Below are 18,086 nucleotides of genomic sequence, written 5' to 3'. Positions count from 1 at the left end.
TCACCACTTCTCATTGTGGGGGTTTATCAGCCCTGGGGGCACTGAATTTTTATTATAAAAATATCATTTATTTTATTTTAATTCTATTTTTACCATTCCTTTTTATTTCTATAATTTAATTTATTTTTATTTCATTTTTATAATTTCATTTTATTTATTTTCTTTTATTTTTATCGTTAATTTTATCATTTCACCAGCAGATTTTTCTGGTTTCACCAGCACCACTTCCCCAATTATTTCCTCCTCCTGCACCCCAAACCGGGCTGGATTTTATGGTTGGATTTATTATTTTTATTTATTTATAATAAATAAAAATAATTTCCTATTCTCACCACTTCTCACTGTGAGGTTTTATCAGCCCTAGGGGCAGTGAACTTTTATTTTTATAATTTAATTTAATTTAATTTTAAAGTTTTACATGTTTTTGGTAGCCCAATAAAAATGCAATAACTGAGGATAATTATATGTAAATAATTATATATAAATAATTGAGGATAATAATAAGCTGAGTTAATTTGGTTTTTTAGTGTTTTTTGGGTTTTTTTTTGCTTGTTTGGGGGAATTTTTGGGGTTTTTTTTGGGGTGTGTAATTGGGTTTTTTGGGTGCGTATTTGTGATTGTTTTGGGTGTGTATTTGGCATTTTTGGGGGTGTATTTAGGATTTTTTTAGGTATGTATTTGGGATTTTTTTAGGTGTGCATTTGGAGTTTTTATTTGGGTTTTTGGGTGCGTATTTGTGATTTTTGGGTGTATATTTGGGATTTTTTTTTTTGCTATTTTTTTCCTCCTTTTTGCTTTATTTTGGGGTGGTTTTTTCTGTTTTTTTTTTTTTTTGTTGTTGTTGATTTGTTTGGGTTTTGGTTGGGTTTTTTGTTTGTTTGTTTTTTGGGATATTTCATAGGGATTTGTTTTCCCGGCAATGCAATGCAACCCACGCCACATATTTGATACATTTTTATTATTTTTATTCCTAATTTCAATTTGTAAACTCATTCCTCAGCACTGCTTAGACAACAATCACCAGCCAGCAATGCCCAATTTTTATTTCCAACCCTTCCAATGCTGCACCAGTGACTGATGTGGATTAAAATCCACTTTTTTCCTCTTTCCACAACCATAATACTGAATTTTACAATGCTCAGGACCCTGCCTTTAAAATACTTCAGTGAAACAACAAGAAATTAGAAAAAAAAAATTAAAAAAAAAAAAGCTTTTAAGCTTAAAAATAAGCAATTAAAAATTTAAAAATTAAAAAAAAAAACAAACTGAATTTTGATATTTTTGACTTATTGAGGCTGCAGTAAAATTCTCCAGCTGTGTGAAGAAACCAAGGCACAAAATCCACCTGGAAATTTGTGTGGTTTTGGGCGAAAAAAATTGAAATTCCAGGAAGGAGAAAGGAGAAGGAGATGGGAACAGTTGGCCCAGAGTGAAAAGGGAAAGGAAATTTCTTCATTTCCCAAAAAATTTCCCAAAATCCTCATTCCTGATGAGGCCAGGAGTGGAAATTCTGAAGCAGAATAAAGATAATTTCTGATTCCTATTTGAAAGATTCAGGTTTTTACCCATCTACATCAACAAAAGTTAAATTAAGCCATTTTTTGGCTTTTCCCTTCCAGGGGAAATAATAATTTAAAAATAATTTTGGGGTTTTAAAATTTTAAAATAGAATTTTGAATAATTTTTAAATAATATTTTTACAATCATTCGGGGTTTAAAATTTTTAAATATAATTATAATTCTTTAAGTAATAATTTTTGAAATAATTCTGGGTTTTAAGATTTTTAATATAATAATAAATCCTTAATAATTTTTAAAATAATTCTGGGTTTAAAATTTTTAAATATGATAGTACTTTAATAATAACTTTTAAATAATTCTGGGGTTTAATTTTTAAAAATATAGTAATAATAATTTCAATAGTATTTTTAATAATTCTGGGTTTTAACATTTTTTAATATAATGATAATTTTAAAAATAATTTTAAAAATAATTTTTAAAAATAATTTAAAAAATAGTTTTAAAAATAATACTGGGTTTTAACATTTTTTAATATAATGGTAATTTAAAAAAATTAATTTTTAATAATAATTTTTAATACTAATTCTGGGGTTTAAAAACCAGAATTATTTCAGCTGGGCACCTCCCCTGCTCCTCCCGCTCTGCCCCTGGAATCTGCTTTAATCCAGGGGCATTTTTTGGGTTTATTTGGATTTTTTTAAGCACAGGAGAGCTCTGCAAACACCCCCAGGTGCCCAGAAAATCGTTTTCCTCTCTGCTTGGGGTTCACACCCAGCTCAAGCAACGACTTTTCCTTTTGGGCGGCTTGTGGGGAGTTTTATTTTTATTTTTTCAGACGTTAACCAACAGTAAATGTAGAAAAAAAAGGGCAGCACAGAAATGCTGTGAAAAAAAAATTTAAAAAATAGATTTTTTGGGTTTTTTTAAATAGATTTTATCCAAAGAAATGTCCAATTTTATCCTGGATCCCTGGAAATGTGAGGGAACCTCTGAATTCCTTCCCACCCCCGTTCCATAATTGATGATCCAAATAATGTCAGATTTACAGGAAAAATTACAAAAAAAATTTTAGGATATTTCCTACAAATTTCCAAAAAAAAATGTAGGAAAAAATACAAAAAATTTCAGGATAATTTGAGGTCATTTCATGCTGGAATTGGGAATTTTCAGCTGCTCTGGGCAGGATTTTCCACCTTTGAGAGGAGCTCTTGGCTGAAATATTTCAAGTACAAAAATCAATAAATAACACCTGAATCTTAAGGTGTTTTGTGACAGCTCCTTAAAAAAAATTTAAAAAATTAGGCACTTCTCTTTTGTCCTAAAAAGAAATAAAAATATTTCTAGGATTAAATATTTCTAGGATTAAAAGCTATTTTTTTGAGGTTTTGGGGTTTTTTTTTGTGGGGTTTTATTTTTTTTTGAAGACAATGAAATAAAATTCATCAAGGCACTTCCATTTTGTTGCCAACCAGTTCTCCCTCTGTGCAAAAAATGATATTTTTAAACACCTCTAATCCCAAATTTGGCAATATTTGCACAACCCAGGTATTTCAGCTTTGCATTAAAAAGTGCAGCACAAATAATTCTAAATTTCTTCAACCCAAACTGTTCCGTTTTCAATTCTTTCCAGCTCCAGAGAATGAAAATTCAGATTTTTTTACTGAGGGTGATGAGTGCCTGTTTTACCAACTCCCCCATTTATATAAAACAGAAAAAATAATTTACCAGAGCAAAGAAATCCTAATTCAACAAAACCAGGACACAGCAATTTCTAGTCCTGTTTCCTCATTAAGGAGGTAAAAAATTCCAATTATTGAATTGGAATTATTGAAGGCCTTGTGCTAAAATCCAAACCCAAAACGTCGGCAGGGTGATTGTGTTCCCTCAGAAAATCATGGAACAGCAAATCCTGAATTAAACACACAAAACTTCAGCTCTCAAGTGGGAATTTCCTATCAATTCTCCTCAATTAATATCAATTTTTTGGCCAGCACTGCTCTCCACCAGCAATAACGGGGAATGTGGCACCAGAGGGAAATGGGAATTTCCTTCTATCCCATAAAATCTTTTTTTTCCTCCTCTTCCTCAGCCCCATTAAACAGCAGGGGGGGTTTTTAGGGAGCTGTTTCCTCCCCAAATCCCCTCCTGGCTGCAGCAGGGATGCTGGGAAGGCAATTGAGCAGCACTTGCCAAAAGCACTTTGGGATGTCCCAAAAAGGGCCCTTGTGGGGCCACAAAAGGGGATTACAGCCCAGAGAGAAAACCCTGACCAAATTTTGGGGTCGTTGTTCCACAGGGAGAACCCAAATAGTGAGGGTTGTGCTGCTCCAGGAAGGACAGGAGAAAACCCTGAGCAAATTTTGGGGTCTTGCTCCAAAGGGAGAACCCAGGGCAGTGGGGATGGTTCTGGTCCAGGAAGGGCAAGAGCAGCTCCTGATCAAATTTTGGGGTCTCTGTTCCACAGAAAGAACCCAAATAGTGAGGATTCTGCTGCTCCAGGAAGGGCAGGAGAAAATCCTGAGCAAATTTTGGGGTTTCTGTTCCACAAGGAGAAGCTAAATAGTGAGGGTTATTCTGCTCCAGGAAGGGCAGGAGCAGTTCCTGATCAAATTTTGGGGTTTCTGCTCCACAGGGGACTGAGGGTTGTGCTGCTCCAGGAAGGGCCAGAGCAATTCCTGACCAAATTTTGGGGTTTCTGCTCCACAGGGAGAGCCCAAATAGTGAGGGTTGTTCTGGTCCTGGAAGGGCAGGAGCAGTTCCTACCAAATTTTGGGGTCTCTGTTCCACAGGGAGGACCCAGCAATTCCTGACCAAATTTTGGGGTCTCTGTTCCACAGGAGGGTGAGGATTGTGCTGGTCCAGGAAGGACAGGGACAATTCCTGACCAAATTTTGGGGTCTTGCCCAAATTGAAAACCCAGGGCAGTGGGGATGGTTCTGGTCCAGGAAGGGCAGGAGCAGCTCCTGACCAAATTTTGGGGTCTCTGTTCCACAGAAAGAACCCAAATAGTGAGGATTCTGCTGCTCCAGGAAGGGCAGGAGAAAATCCTGACCAAATTTTGGGGTTTCTGTTCCACAAGGAGAAGCTAAATAGTGAGGGTTGTTCTGCTCCAGGAAGGGCAGGAGCAGCTCCTGACCAAATTTAGGGGTCTCTGTTCCACCAGGGGAGTGAGGATTGTGCTGGTCCAGGAAGGCCAGAGCAATTCCTGACCAAATTTTGGGGTCTCTGCTCCACAGGAGGGTGAGGGTTGTGCTGGTCTAAAAAGGGCAGAGCAGTTCCTGACCAAATTTTGGGGTCTCTGCTCCACCAGGGAGAAGCCAGCAACTCTTGACCAAATTTTGGGGTCTCTGTTCCACAGGGGAGTGAGGTTTGTTCTAGTCCAGGGAGGGCAGGAGCAGTTCCTGACCAAATTTTGGGGTCTCTGTTCCACAGGAGGGTGAGGATTGGGCTGGTCCAGGAAGGACAGGGACAATTCCTGACCAAATTTTGGGGTCTTGCCCCAAATTGAGAACCCAGGGCAGTGGGGATGGTTCTGGTCCAGGAAGGGCAAGAGCAGCTCCTGATCAAATTTTGGAGTTTCTGTTCCACAGAAAGAACCCAAATAGTGAGGATTCTGCTGCTCCAGGAAGGGCAGGAGAAAACCCTGAGCAAATTTTGGGGTCTCTGTTCCACAGGGGAGTGAGGGTTGTGCTGCTCCAGGAAGGGCCAGAGCAATTCCTGACCAAATTTTGGGGTCTCTGCTCCACAGGAGGGTGAGGATTGTGCTGGTCCAGGAAGGACAGGGACAATTCCTGACCAAATTTTGGGGTCTCTGCTCCACATGGAGAACCCAAATAGCGAGGCTTGTCCTGGTCCAGGGAGGGCTGGGGTTTCTGCTCTCAGGGCAGTGGGGGCTGTGCTGCTCCAGGTCCCCCCCAGAATTGCACAGGGATGAAGCACACCCAGCTCCTCATCCTCATCCTCATCCTCAGCAGGCCTGGGGCTCTGCTGGGATGTGCTGGGAGGGAGGAAACTGCTGGAATGTCCCCAAAAGGGAGGGGATGAAGGTGCAGAAAATTAAAAAATCCCTCTGACAGCCCAGGCCAGCACTGCCAGAGGGGAAGTGCTTAAAATTTAAAAAAAAAAAAATTCAATATAATCCAAGGCACTGCCTGGACATGGATTGTGCTCCATCAGAGCAGCAGAGAAAATGGGGGATATTCCCAATGAGGGATATTCCCAAAATGAGGGATATTCCCAACACGAGGGATATTCAAAATGAGGGATATTCCCAATGAGGGATATTCCCAAATGAGGAATATTCCCAAAATGAGGGATATTTCCAATGAGGCATATTCATAAATGAGGGTTATTCATAAATGAGGAATATTCAAAAATAGGAATATTCCCAAATCAGGAATATTCCCAAAATGAGGGATATTCCCAACATGAGGGATATTCCCAACATGAGGGATATTACCAATGAGGAATATTTCCAATGAGGAATATTTCCAATGAGGAATATTCATAAATGAGGAATATTCAAAAATTAGGAATATTCCCCAATCAGAAATATTCCCAAAATGAGGAATATTCATAAATTAGGAATATTCCCCAATCAGGAATATTCCCAAATCAGGAATATTCAAAATAAGGGATATTCCCAATGAGGGATATTCCCAAATGAGCAATATTCCCAAATCAGGGATATTCCCACTGAAGAATATTCCCAAATCAGGAATATTCCCAATGAGGGATATTCCCAAAATGAGGAATATTCCCAAATCAGGAATATTCCCAATGAGGATATTCCCAAAATCAGGAACATTCCCACTGGAGAATATTCCCAAATCAGGAATACTCCCAATGAGGATATTCCCAAGTGAGGAATATTCCCAAAATGAGGAATATTCCCAAATCAGGAATATTCCCAATGAGGATATTCCCAAGTGAGGAGTATTCCCAAAATCAGGAATATTCCCAAAATCAGGAACATTCCCCCTCCTCTTCCTCCACCCCTCCCTCCAAGGCACTGCAGCAGGGGCTGTGCTGAGGAAACAGCCACTGAAAAGTTCAGAATCACAGGGAAAAAACCCCAAACCAGGGACAGTCCAGGGAAAGGTGCCCGTGATGATGATGATGATGATGATGACGATGAGGATGAGGAGGAGAGGAAGAGCTGGAGCCCAGGGGTGCCATGGCCTCAGCAGCAGGCCCAGCCTGGAGGGGAGGGCTCCTTGATGCTGATGTAATCCCCAGTGCCAGCAGAGCAGGAGCTGCCATCTCCTGTGGGTGAGGACATCATCTTCTCAATCAGAACCCTGGGGAAAACAGTGAAACAGCCCTCAGTTTGATTGGGGCCTTCTTTTGGTTGCTGGGTTTTGGGGTTTTTTTTTTATTCGTTGGTTTTTGGTTTTTTTGGGGTTTTTTTTTGAATCAGCAGCGTTGGGCGGTGCAGAAAAGAAATAAAAAGGCGAAGGTCAGAAGTGTTGGAAATGGATTTGTAGAGAGTTGGGCAGCGCAGAAAAAGAAATAAAAATTAAAAAGCAAAGCTCAGAAGGGTTAGAGATAGATTTGTAGAGAGTTGGGCAGTGCAGAAAAGAAATAAAAAATTAAAAAAGCAAAGCTCAGAAGTGCAGGGAATGGATTTGTAGAGTTGGGCAGTGCAGAAAAGAAACAAAAAGAAAAACAAAGCTGAGAAATGTGGGGGATGGATTTGTAAAGTTGGGCAGTGCAGAAAAGAAATAAGAATTCAAAAAAGCAAAGCTCAGAAGTGCAGGGAATGGATTTGTAAAGTTGGGCAGTGAAGAAAAGAAATAAAAAATAAAAAGCAAAGCTCAGAAGGGTTGGAAATGGATTTGCAGAGAGTTGGGCAGTGCAGAAAAGAAATAAATAAAAAATAAAAAAGCAAAGCAGTGTTTTGCCCCTCCCTTCCCTGTCACCATCGCATTTTCTGAAAACTCCTCTTTGCCCAGGATCCGCGGGCACTGCCAGGGCTGCTCTGGGCAGGCAGTGAGCTCTGGGACACTGTCACACACACATTCTATGAGAACTCCTTTTGCCAGGATCTTTTCTCCTGAGAAGCTTCAGCTTCTCCATGTTTTGCTGCTTTGAAATGTGATTTAGAGAATTGTTTACCCAGCGTGTGAAATTGGTTTTACTTGGTGACCAATGACAGCCACCCCTGTCAAAGCTGTGAGCACTCACAAGATTTAATTATCATTCCTTTCTATTCCTTTCAAGCCTTCTGGTGAAATCCTTTTCTCTCTATTCTTTTAGTGTAGTTTTAGTATATAATTTTCATATAATATAATATAGTATATGATATAATATAATATACATTATTATATAGTATATAATATTATAATATAGTATGTTATGTATATATTATATTATCATAATATACTATTATATAATAATAGTATATTATAATATTATACTATAATAGAATAATATAATATTATTACATTATGATATAATAATATTGAATTATTATAATAATTATTGACCATATTAAATATTATTATATTAATATATATTATTAATATCATCATATTAAGTATATTATATTATATATTACATTACATTATATATAATATAATATAATATAATACTATATAATATAATATAATATAATATAATATAATACTATATAATATAGTACAGTACAATACAATACTATATTATATATAATATATATCTTATATTATATATAGTATATATGTATAATATGATATTATGATATTATATTGTTATAATATAATAATATAATAAATCATAATCAATTATAATAATATAATAATATAACATACTATAATATTATAATATTATATTATAATATTATACTATAATAGAATAATATAATATTATAACATTACATTATGATATAATAATATTGAATTAATATAATATAATATAATATAATATAATATAATATAATATAATATAATATAATATAATATAATATAATATAATATAATATAATATTATAATAATGTAATGTAATGTAATATATAATATCATTAAATAATATATCAGCCTTCTGAAACATGGAGTGAAGATTCTCATCCCTGCCCTCACCCTGGGGACCCTCAAACACCAGCACAGGACACAGCACCAGGCGCTGCTCCTACCTCATGGACTCGTTGATGTTTTTGTTTTCCTTCACAGACGTCTCCACCCACCCTGAAAATCCATTTTCTTTGCTGAACCGGTCGATCTCCTCCCTGCTCACTGCCCACGGGGCAAGGTCACACTGCAAGGCAGGAATGGGGCATTTCAGGGGCACTCAATCCCACAATGGCTTGGGTTGCAGCAATTTTAATGTGATTTATAAATTCAATAAAATTAATTCCTCACTCAAACCATCCATGGGCAGGGCCATTTCCACTGTGCCTTCTCCAGCCTGGCCTGGGACACCCCCAGGCATGGGGCAGCCATGGATTTTTTGGATCATCAGTGCCAGGGCCTCTCAGGGGGGGATTTCTCCCCAGTTTTGCAGCTGGGAGAGCCCTGGGAGGCAGCTCAGCCCCGCCAGCTCCCAGGGCAAGGCTCTCCCTGGGGTGTTGCAAGCAGAGATTTCTTTATCTGAGATCTCAGGTACTGACACACCTCAGTCAGGCACGCCTGGAATGGAGCTTCCAACCCCGTCCCGCATCCCAAATCTGCATCCCCAGCCCCAACCCAAATCTGCCTCCCCAACCTCATCCCATCCCAAATCTGCCTCCCCAACCTCATCCCATCCCAAATCTGCCTCCCCAACCTTATCCCATCCCAAATCTGCCTCCCCGACCTCATCCCATCCCAAATCTACCTCCCCAACCTCATCCCATCCCAAATCTGCCTCCCCAACCTCATCCCATCCCAAATCTACCTCCCCAACCTCATCCCATCCCAAATCTGCCTCCCCGACCTCATCCCATCCCAAATCTGCCTCCCTGACCTCATCCCATCCCAAATCTGCCTCCCCGAACTCATCCCATCCCAAATCTGCCTCCCCAACCTCATCCCATCCCAAATCTGCCTCCCTGACCTCATCCCATCCCAAATCTGCCTCCTCAACCTCGTCCCATCCCAAATTCGCCCCCTCAACCCCGTCCCATCCCAAATCTGCCTCCCCGACCCCATCCCATCCCAAATCTGCCTTCCTGACCTCATCTCCCATCCCAAATCTGCCTCCTCGACCACATCCCATCCCAAATCTGCCTCCTCGACCACATCCCATCCCAAATCTGCCTCCCCAGCCTCGTCCCTCATCCCAAATCTGCCTCCTCAACCTCATCCCATCCCAAATCTGCCTCCCCAACCTCATCCCATCCCAAATCTGCCTCCCCAACCTCGTCCCACCCTAAATCTGCCTCCCCGACCTCATCCCATCCCAAATCTGCCTCCCCAACCTCGTCCCACCCTAAATCTGCCCGGGCTCCCCGCCCAGGGGAGGTGGCACAGGTGTGGTGGCGCAGGTGTGGTGGCACCACTGATGCCAACGGGATGGACACAGAGGCAGAGCCTGGCCCTGAGCTCTCCAGGTGTCCCTGATCCTTTGAGGCAAAGTTGTTGCCTCAAACCAGAATCCCAGGAAAATCCCTGTGGGATCATCCCCACCCTGAGCACCCAGTGCCACCTCCAGGGATGGGCGCTCCAAACCCACAAAATAAACACACAAAAACCATAGAAACCCACAGAGAGACACACAGAGACACAGAGAAACACATAAAAACCATACAAAACCCCACACAAAACACACTAAGGCACAGGGAAACATGGGGAACACTGAGAAATACAGAGAAAAACATAGAAATGCACAGAAACCATACAAACCCACAGAGAAACACCAAGAAACACAAAAACCCAAACAGAAACACACAAACACACACAGACAAACACAAACACACAGAGAAATGTAGAAAACCACAGAGAAACGCACAAAAACCACACAAACCTACACAGAAACACACAGAAAAACAGAGATACACACAAAAAGCAAACTAATTCACAGAGAAACACACACAGAAACACAGAGAATACACACAGACACACACAGAGGAACACAGAAACCCACACAGAAACACACAAAAACCGTACAAATCCATAGAGAAACACACAAAAAACACACAAAATCCCACACAGAAACACACAAAAACCGTACGAAAAACACACAAAAAACCATACAAACCCACTGAGAAACATACAAAAACACAAAAAACCCCATACAAACCCACAGAGAAAACCACAAAAAACACAGAAAACCCACAGAGAAACACACAAAAACCATACAAACCAACAGAGAAACACAAAAGCCATAGAAACACACACAGAAACACACAAAGCCATAGAGAAACACACAAACATACAGAGAAACACACAAAACCCATATAAACATACAAAACCCATACAAACCAACAGAGGAACACACAAAAACCATAGAAACCCACAGAGAGACACACAGAAACTGTACAAACACACAGAGAAACACAAAAAAAACACACAAAAACACACAAAAAAACCTTACAAACCCACAGAGAAACGTACAAAAACACAAAAAACCCCATACAAACCCACAGAGAAAACCACAAAAACCACAGAAACCCACACAGAAACACACAGAGAAACACACAAAACCCATATAAACACACAAAACCCATACAAACCAACAGAGGAAGACACAAAAACCATAGAAACCCACAGAGAAACACACAGGGAAACACAGAGAAAAACACACAGAAACACACAAACCCACAGAGAAACACACAAAACCCACACAAACCAACAGAGGAACACACAAAAACCATAGAAACCCACAGAGAGACACACGAAAGACACAGAAACCCACAGAGAAACACACAAAAATCATACAAACCCACAGAGAAACACACAAACATACAGAGAAACACACAAAACCCATATAAACACACAAAACCCATACAAACCAACAGAGGAAGACACAAAAACCATAGAAACCCACAGAGAAACACACAGGGAAACACAGAGAAAAACACACAGAAACACACAAACCCACAGAGAAACACACAAAACCCATATAAACACACAAAACCCATATAAACACACAAAACCCATATAAACACACAAAACCCATATAAACACACAAAACCCACACAAACCAACAGAGGAACACACAAAAACCATAGAAACCCACAGAGAGACACACGAAAGACACAGAAACCCACAGAGAAACCCACAAAAATCACACAACCCCACAGGGAAACACACAAAAATCATACAACCCCACAGAGAAACACACGAAAGACACAGAAACCCACAGAGAAACACACAAAAATCATACAAACCCACAGGGAAACATACAAAAATCATACAACCCCACAGGGAAACACACAAAAATCATACAAACCCACAGAGAAACACACAAAAATCATACAAACCCACAGGGAAACATACAAAAATCATACAAACCCACAGGGAAACATACAAAACCCACACAAACCCACAGAAAACCATACAAAACCCCCCCAAAAAAGCCCCAGAAGCCCAGCCCGGGCAGGCTGCCCCACCTTGTTGGCCAGCAGCAGGCAGGGCACGGGGCTCCCATCTGGCAGCACCAGTTTGCTGTCCAGGTCCTGCTTCCACTTCTGGCTGTTGCTGAAGGTGCTGCTGTTGGTGACATCGAACATGATGACACAGGCTGAGGCCTCCCTGTAGTACAGGCGGGTCATGGACGTGAAACGTTCCTGCCCTTGGGTCAGAACCAGAGAAAAACCCAGCCAGAGTTGGTATTTTGGGGGGTTGTGCAGGTAGGTTGTGTGTTTGTGGGGTGTTGTGCAGGGAGGTTGTGTGTTTGAGGGGTGTTGTGCAGGTAGGTTGTGTGTTTTGGGGTGTTCTCCAGGTAGATTGTGTGTTTTGGGGTGTTATCCAGGTAGGTTGTGTGTTTGAGGGGTGTTATCCAGGTAGGTTGTATGTTTGAGGGGTGTTATCCAGGTAGGTTGTGTGTTTGTGGGGTGTTATCCACGTAGATTGTGTGTTTGAGGGGTGTTGTGCAGGTAGATTGTGTGTTTTGGGGTGTTATCCAGGTAGATTGTGTGTTTTGGGGTGTTATCCAGGTAGGTTGTGTGTTTGAGGGGTGTTATCCAGGTAGGTTGTGTGTTTGTGGGGTGTTATCCAGGTAGGTTGTGTGTTTGTGGGGTGTTATCCACATAGGTTGTGTGTTTGAGGGGTGTTATCCAGGTAGATTGTGTGTTTGAGGGGTGTTATCCAGGTAGGTTGTGTGTTTTGGGATGTTATCCACGTAGGTTGTGTGTTTGTGGGGAGTTGTGCAGGTAGGTTGTGTGTTTTGGGGTGTTATCCAGGTAGGTTGTGTGTTTGTGGGGTGTTATCCACATAGGTTGTGTGTTTGAGGGGTGTTATCCAGGTAGATTGTGTGTTTTGGGGTGTTATCCAGGTAGGTTGTGTGTTTGTGGGGTGTTGTGCAGGTAGGTTGTGTGTTTGTGGGGTGTTGTGCAGGTAGGTTGTGTGTTTGTGGGGTGTTATCCAGGTAGATTGTGTGTTTGTGGGGTGTTATCCAGGTAGGTTGTGTGTTTGTGGGGTGTTGTGCAGGTAGGTTGTGTGTTTGTGGGGTGTTATCCACGTAGGTTGTGTGTTTGTGGGGTGGATTTGCAGCTGGCAGTGAGGATTTCTGGTTTGTGGGGGGATTTGGGGTGTGGGCTGGATGGGAATCTCTGGGCTGGGCAGGGGTCAGGTCACAGAATGATGGAAAACCCACGGAGAAACACAGAAACCACAGAGAAACACAGAGGAACACACAAAAACCATACAAACCCATAGAGAAACACACAAAAAAAACTAAAACATACAAACCCACAGAGAAACACACAAAATCATACAAACCCATGAAGAAACACACAAAACCCATAGAAACAGAGAAATGCACAAAACCCCATACAGAAACACACAAACACACAGAGAAACACACAAAAACTGTACAAACCCACAGAGAAATACAGAGAAACACACACAATACACACAAAAACCCACGTGGAAACACACACAAACCCTGAGAGAAACACACAAAAACCACACAATCCCACAGAGAAAAACAAAACACACACAGGATTTGTCTGGGTTATCAGGGACCAAAGATCACCCAATGGGCAGGGGGGGCTGGGACACCCCAATATTTGCATTATTCCCATGTAACCCAGTGCCCAGGGATGGGACACCCCAATATTTGCATTATTCCCATGGAACCCAGTGTCCCAGTGTTAGGACACCCCAATATTTGCACTATTCCCCTGTAACCCAGTGCCTAGGGATGGGACACCCCAATATTTGCATTATTCCCCTATAACCCAGTGCCCAGGGATGGGACACCCCAATATTTGCATTATTCCCCTGAAACTCAGAGCCCAGGGATGGGACACCCCAATATTTGCATTATTCCCCTATAACTCAGTGCCCAGGGATGGGACACCCCAATATTTGCATTATTCCCATGGAACCCAGTGCCCCAGTGTTAGGACACCCCAATATTTGCATTATTCCCCTGTAACCCAGTGCCTAGGGATGGGACACCCCAATATTTGCATTATTCCCCTATAACTCAGTGCCCAGGGATGGGACACCCCAATATTTGCATTATTCCCATGGAACCCAGTGTCCCAGTGTTAGGACACCCCAATATTTGCACTGTTCCCCTGTAACCCAGTGCCCCAGTGTTAGGACACCCCAATATTTGCACTATTCCCCTGTAACCCAGTGCCCAGGGATGGGACACCCCAATATTTGCACTGTTCCCCTGTAACCCAGTGCCCTGAGGCCACCTGGGTGTCCCTGGGCACCCCAAGGGCATGGTGCCAGCTCTGCTTCCCCCACCTCCAACTCCTTTTTGGGACCAAAACCGAAAGTTTCGTGCTGCATTGCTGATTCTGCCAACTTCTCCTTCCTGATGCCATTTTAAGGATGCCAGGCAGCCCAGCCAGAGGAAACCACAGCCCTGTTTTCCTCCCTGCTCCACATCCACAGGGGCCATTTTAGAGATGCTGCTGCCCAGAGCTCTCCTGGTGCCAGGGAATTTGGGAAATTCGTTCCTCTGCCCCTCTCCAGCTCCTTGTCCACTCCAGCTTTTATAATTCTGTCCCTCAGAGTGTGTCTCATGCCAGAAATTTGGATTCTAACCCAAAATTTGGAGCTGAGCAGCCTCATGTCCAGCCAGTTCCACATTTTCCTCTGCTCTGGAACAGAGGGGGAAGGCTCTGAAAAGCAGGGATTACTATGGGTATTCCTTGCAGGTGGATTTTTAATTAAATATTTAAATTACTACAGCAGGCTGGAGGCAGCAAAGCAGAGCAGTCCTGGCCCTGGAATCCACAGGTGGCTGGGATTTATTTTTGGAGAGAAGGAAAAGGAAGACAAAGGGGGAAAGGATAGGGAAAAGGGAAAAGGAAAAGGGAAAAGGAAGGCAAAAAAGGCCAAAACATTGGGTAAATCAAAAAACCTTGCAAATACCTGCAATGTCCCAGAGCTGCAGCCGAACCGTCTCCGACTCCGACCACTGAACCACCTTGAGAGCAAAATCCACTGGAGAATTCCCAAAAAAAGCAGGAAACAAAGGAAAGGAAAGAAAAGCTGCTCAGGGCCATTCTGCACCACGGGGCTGCTCCTGCACAGCCTCTCCCCATCTCCCAGAGCCCTCCCAATCCTGCACCAGGGGCACCGGCCCAAGCACAATTCCAGGCTGGATGGGGCTTGGAGCAACCCAGGACAGGGAAAGGTGTCCCTGTTGATGGGGTCAGAGATGTGAGGTCCCTTCCAAGCTGAATCACTCCATTTTAGCCTGGGACAGGGAAAGGTGTCCCTGTTGATGGGGTCAGAGGAGATGTGAGGTCCCTTCCACGCTGAATCACCCCATCTTTGCTGTCACCAGTGAGTCAAAAGAGGAAGCTCTGTGCTGTTCTCAGATCCTGATGTGTCAGGGTTTCAACCTGGCAGCCAGACCTAGCTGGGCTGGAACTGACCAAAAGCAGGAAGAAAGCACAAAAAGAAAAGTCCCAGGCAGCAGCCTGCAGCATTTCCTGCTGGGAGAGAGCAGGGCCCAGCCCAGCTCTGTGCCTCTCCAGAGTTTGCACCTCTAATCCATCCCCTCCCAGCTCAGGAATAAGAAGATTTAAACAGCTGTGCTCAAAACCCCCGATTTTGGGTCCTTGGGGAGATTTCCTGGGTAAACCCTTGGCAGCTCCTGCTTCTTCCAGGTTATTCATTCACATAAAGAACCCAAATCCTGCTCAGCCCTCCCATTCCCCCCTCCCAGAGCTTCCCAAGAGCTGCTGACCCCTCAGCAGCCAGGCCAGGCTGTTTAACTAAAGCCAAACAGCACTGCTGATGGTTTTACTGGGATGAGCTGAGCCTGGAACCTCAGCCTATCCAGCTTACAGCTCCTGGGGCGGTGATTCCAAGGGGTAGGGGCACCCCAAATGAGCCAGGCAGAGGGACAGAAGCTCCTGGGGCTCAGGGCTGTTCAATTAACGCCAAACCAGCACTGCTGATGGTTTTACTGGGATGAGCTGAGCCTGGAACCTCAGCCTATCCAGCTTACAGCTCCTGGGGCGGTGATTCCAAGGGGTAGGGGCACCCCAAATGAGCCAGGCAGAGGGACAGAAGCTCCTGGGGCTCAGGGCTGTTCAATTAACGCCAAACCAGCACTGCTGCTGGTTTTACTGGGATAAGCTGAGCCTATAACCTAGGCCTATGCAGTTTACAGCTCCTGGGGTGATTATTCCCAGAGGCAGGGGCACCCCAAATGAGCCGGGCAGAGGGACAGACTCCCCAGGGGCTCAGGGAAGAGGGTCTGGGAGTTAACGCCGCATAAACCACCGACGACACCCGGCTGTTCCCAGCCCGAACTCCCAACCCCGCTGCCCGGGGAGGACGGGGGGAGAGGGGGGAGCTCCGCGGGATGAGGGGCGGGGGATGTGCAGCGGGATGGGTGCGGTGCTGGACCTCGGGAAACCCCCGGGAACCCACGAGAATCCCCAAGGACTGCCCGGTAACCACTCGGTAACCCCCAAGGACCCCCCGGTAGCGCCCCGGTAACCCCAGGGCATCCCCGATAACAACCCCGGAAACCTCCCAAGAATCCCCGATAACCCCCAGGGAATCCCCAGTGACCTCCTGGTAACTCCCCCGAACCCCCCGGTAACCCCCGAGAACCCCCCAGTAACCCCCGGTAGCCCACGAAAACACCCGGTAACCCCAGAGAACCCCCCGGTAATCTCCGGTAACCCCCGATAACCCCAGGAATCCCCCGGTTACCCGCCGGTAACCCCCCGAGAACCCCTGGAACCCCCCGGTAACCCCTGAGCACCCCCAGGGCACCCCCGATAACCACCCATAAACCTCCCGAGAGCCGCCGGTAACCCCTCGGAAACCCCAGGGACCCCTCGGTAACCCCCGATAACCACCCGGAAACCCCCCGGGTACCCCCGAGAATCGCCAGGGCACCCCCCGGTAACCCCAGATAAGCACCCAGTAACCACTCGGGAACCCCCGGGAACCCCCAAGGATCCCCCGGTAACCCCCGAGAACCCCATGGTAACCCTCGGGAACCCCAGATAAGCACCCGGTAACCCCCCGATAATCCCCGGTAACCCCAAGGACCCCCCGAGAACCACCCGGCAGCCCCCCAGTAAGCGCTCGGTAAGGCAGCGAGCCCCCCGGTAGCCCCGTTAAGCCGGCATTCCGGCCGGGCTCACCGCCCACGGTGGATTTGTAGTGCCGGTTGAAGCTGTCGTTGGCGTAGCGCTGCACCAGCGAGGTCTTGCCCACCGTGGCGTCCCCCACCACCAGCACCTTGAACATCCGATCGCGCTGCCCCATCCCGGCCCGGCCCGGCCCGGCCCGGCCCCGCTCGCTCATGTGAGGCTCAGCCGGGGCAGCGCCGCGGCCGCGCCCGGGGCTGCCGGGATCTGTAGTTCGGTGCCTTCCGCCGGGGCCAGCGCCGGATGCAGCGCGGAACATCCCCCGTGGCAGCGGATCCTGGTCTGTGTGCGCCCCCAGATCTGCACTGTGCACCCCCAAACCCTGCTCTGTGCCCCCCCAGGTCTGCTCTGTGCACCCCCAAACTCTGCTCTGTGCAACCCCAAACCCTGCTCTGTGCAACCCCAAATCCTGTTCTGTGCACCCCCAAACCCTGCTCTGTGCACCTCCAAACCCTGCTCTGTGCGCCCCCAGATCTGCTCTGTGCAACCCCAAACCCTGCTCTGTGCACCCCAAGCCCTGCTCTGTGCACCCCCAGATCTGCTCTGTGCAACCCAAACTCTGCTCTGTGCACCCCAAACCCTGCTCTGTGCAACCCCAAATCCTGTTCTGTGCACCCCCAGATCTGCTCTGTGCAACCCCAAACCCTGCTCTGTGCACCCCAAACCCTGCTCTGTGCAACCCCAAATCCTGTTCTGTGCACCCCCAGATCTGCTCTGTGCACCCCCAGATCTGCTCTGTGCAACGCCAAACCCTGCTCTGTGCACCCCCAGATCTGCTCTGTGCAACCCCAGACCCTGCTCTGTGCCCCCCCAGATCTGCTCTGTGCAACCCCAAATCCTGTTCTGTGCACCCCCTGTGGC

The 18,086-nt window shown here is 45.0% G+C and overlaps 1 protein-coding gene across 1 annotated transcript; it reads right to left on the bottom strand.

The window, feature by feature from the left end:
* Positions 1–6,473: 6,473 nt before the first annotated feature.
* RAB29 (RAB29, member RAS oncogene family) lies at positions 6,474–17,343 on the bottom strand. The gene is made up of 5 exons (XM_036398412.2): positions 17,220–17,343; positions 14,977–15,048; positions 12,030–12,211; positions 8,634–8,755; positions 6,474–6,821 (listed from the first exon to the last, which is right to left on the bottom strand). Exons 1-5 carry the CDS (start codon positions 17,341–17,343, stop codon positions 6,704–6,706), a joined length of 618 nt encoding a protein of 205 aa, XP_036254305.1. The 3' UTR covers positions 6,474–6,703.
* Between the last annotated feature and the right edge of the window lie 743 nt (positions 17,344–18,086).

This window comes from Molothrus ater, chromosome 25 (genome assembly GCF_012460135.2).
Source record: "Molothrus ater isolate BHLD 08-10-18 breed brown headed cowbird chromosome 25, BPBGC_Mater_1.1, whole genome shotgun sequence".
Classification (NCBI taxonomy): domain Eukaryota; kingdom Metazoa; phylum Chordata; class Aves; order Passeriformes; family Icteridae; genus Molothrus; species Molothrus ater.
This window is presented reverse-complemented; position numbering and strand designations above follow the sequence as displayed.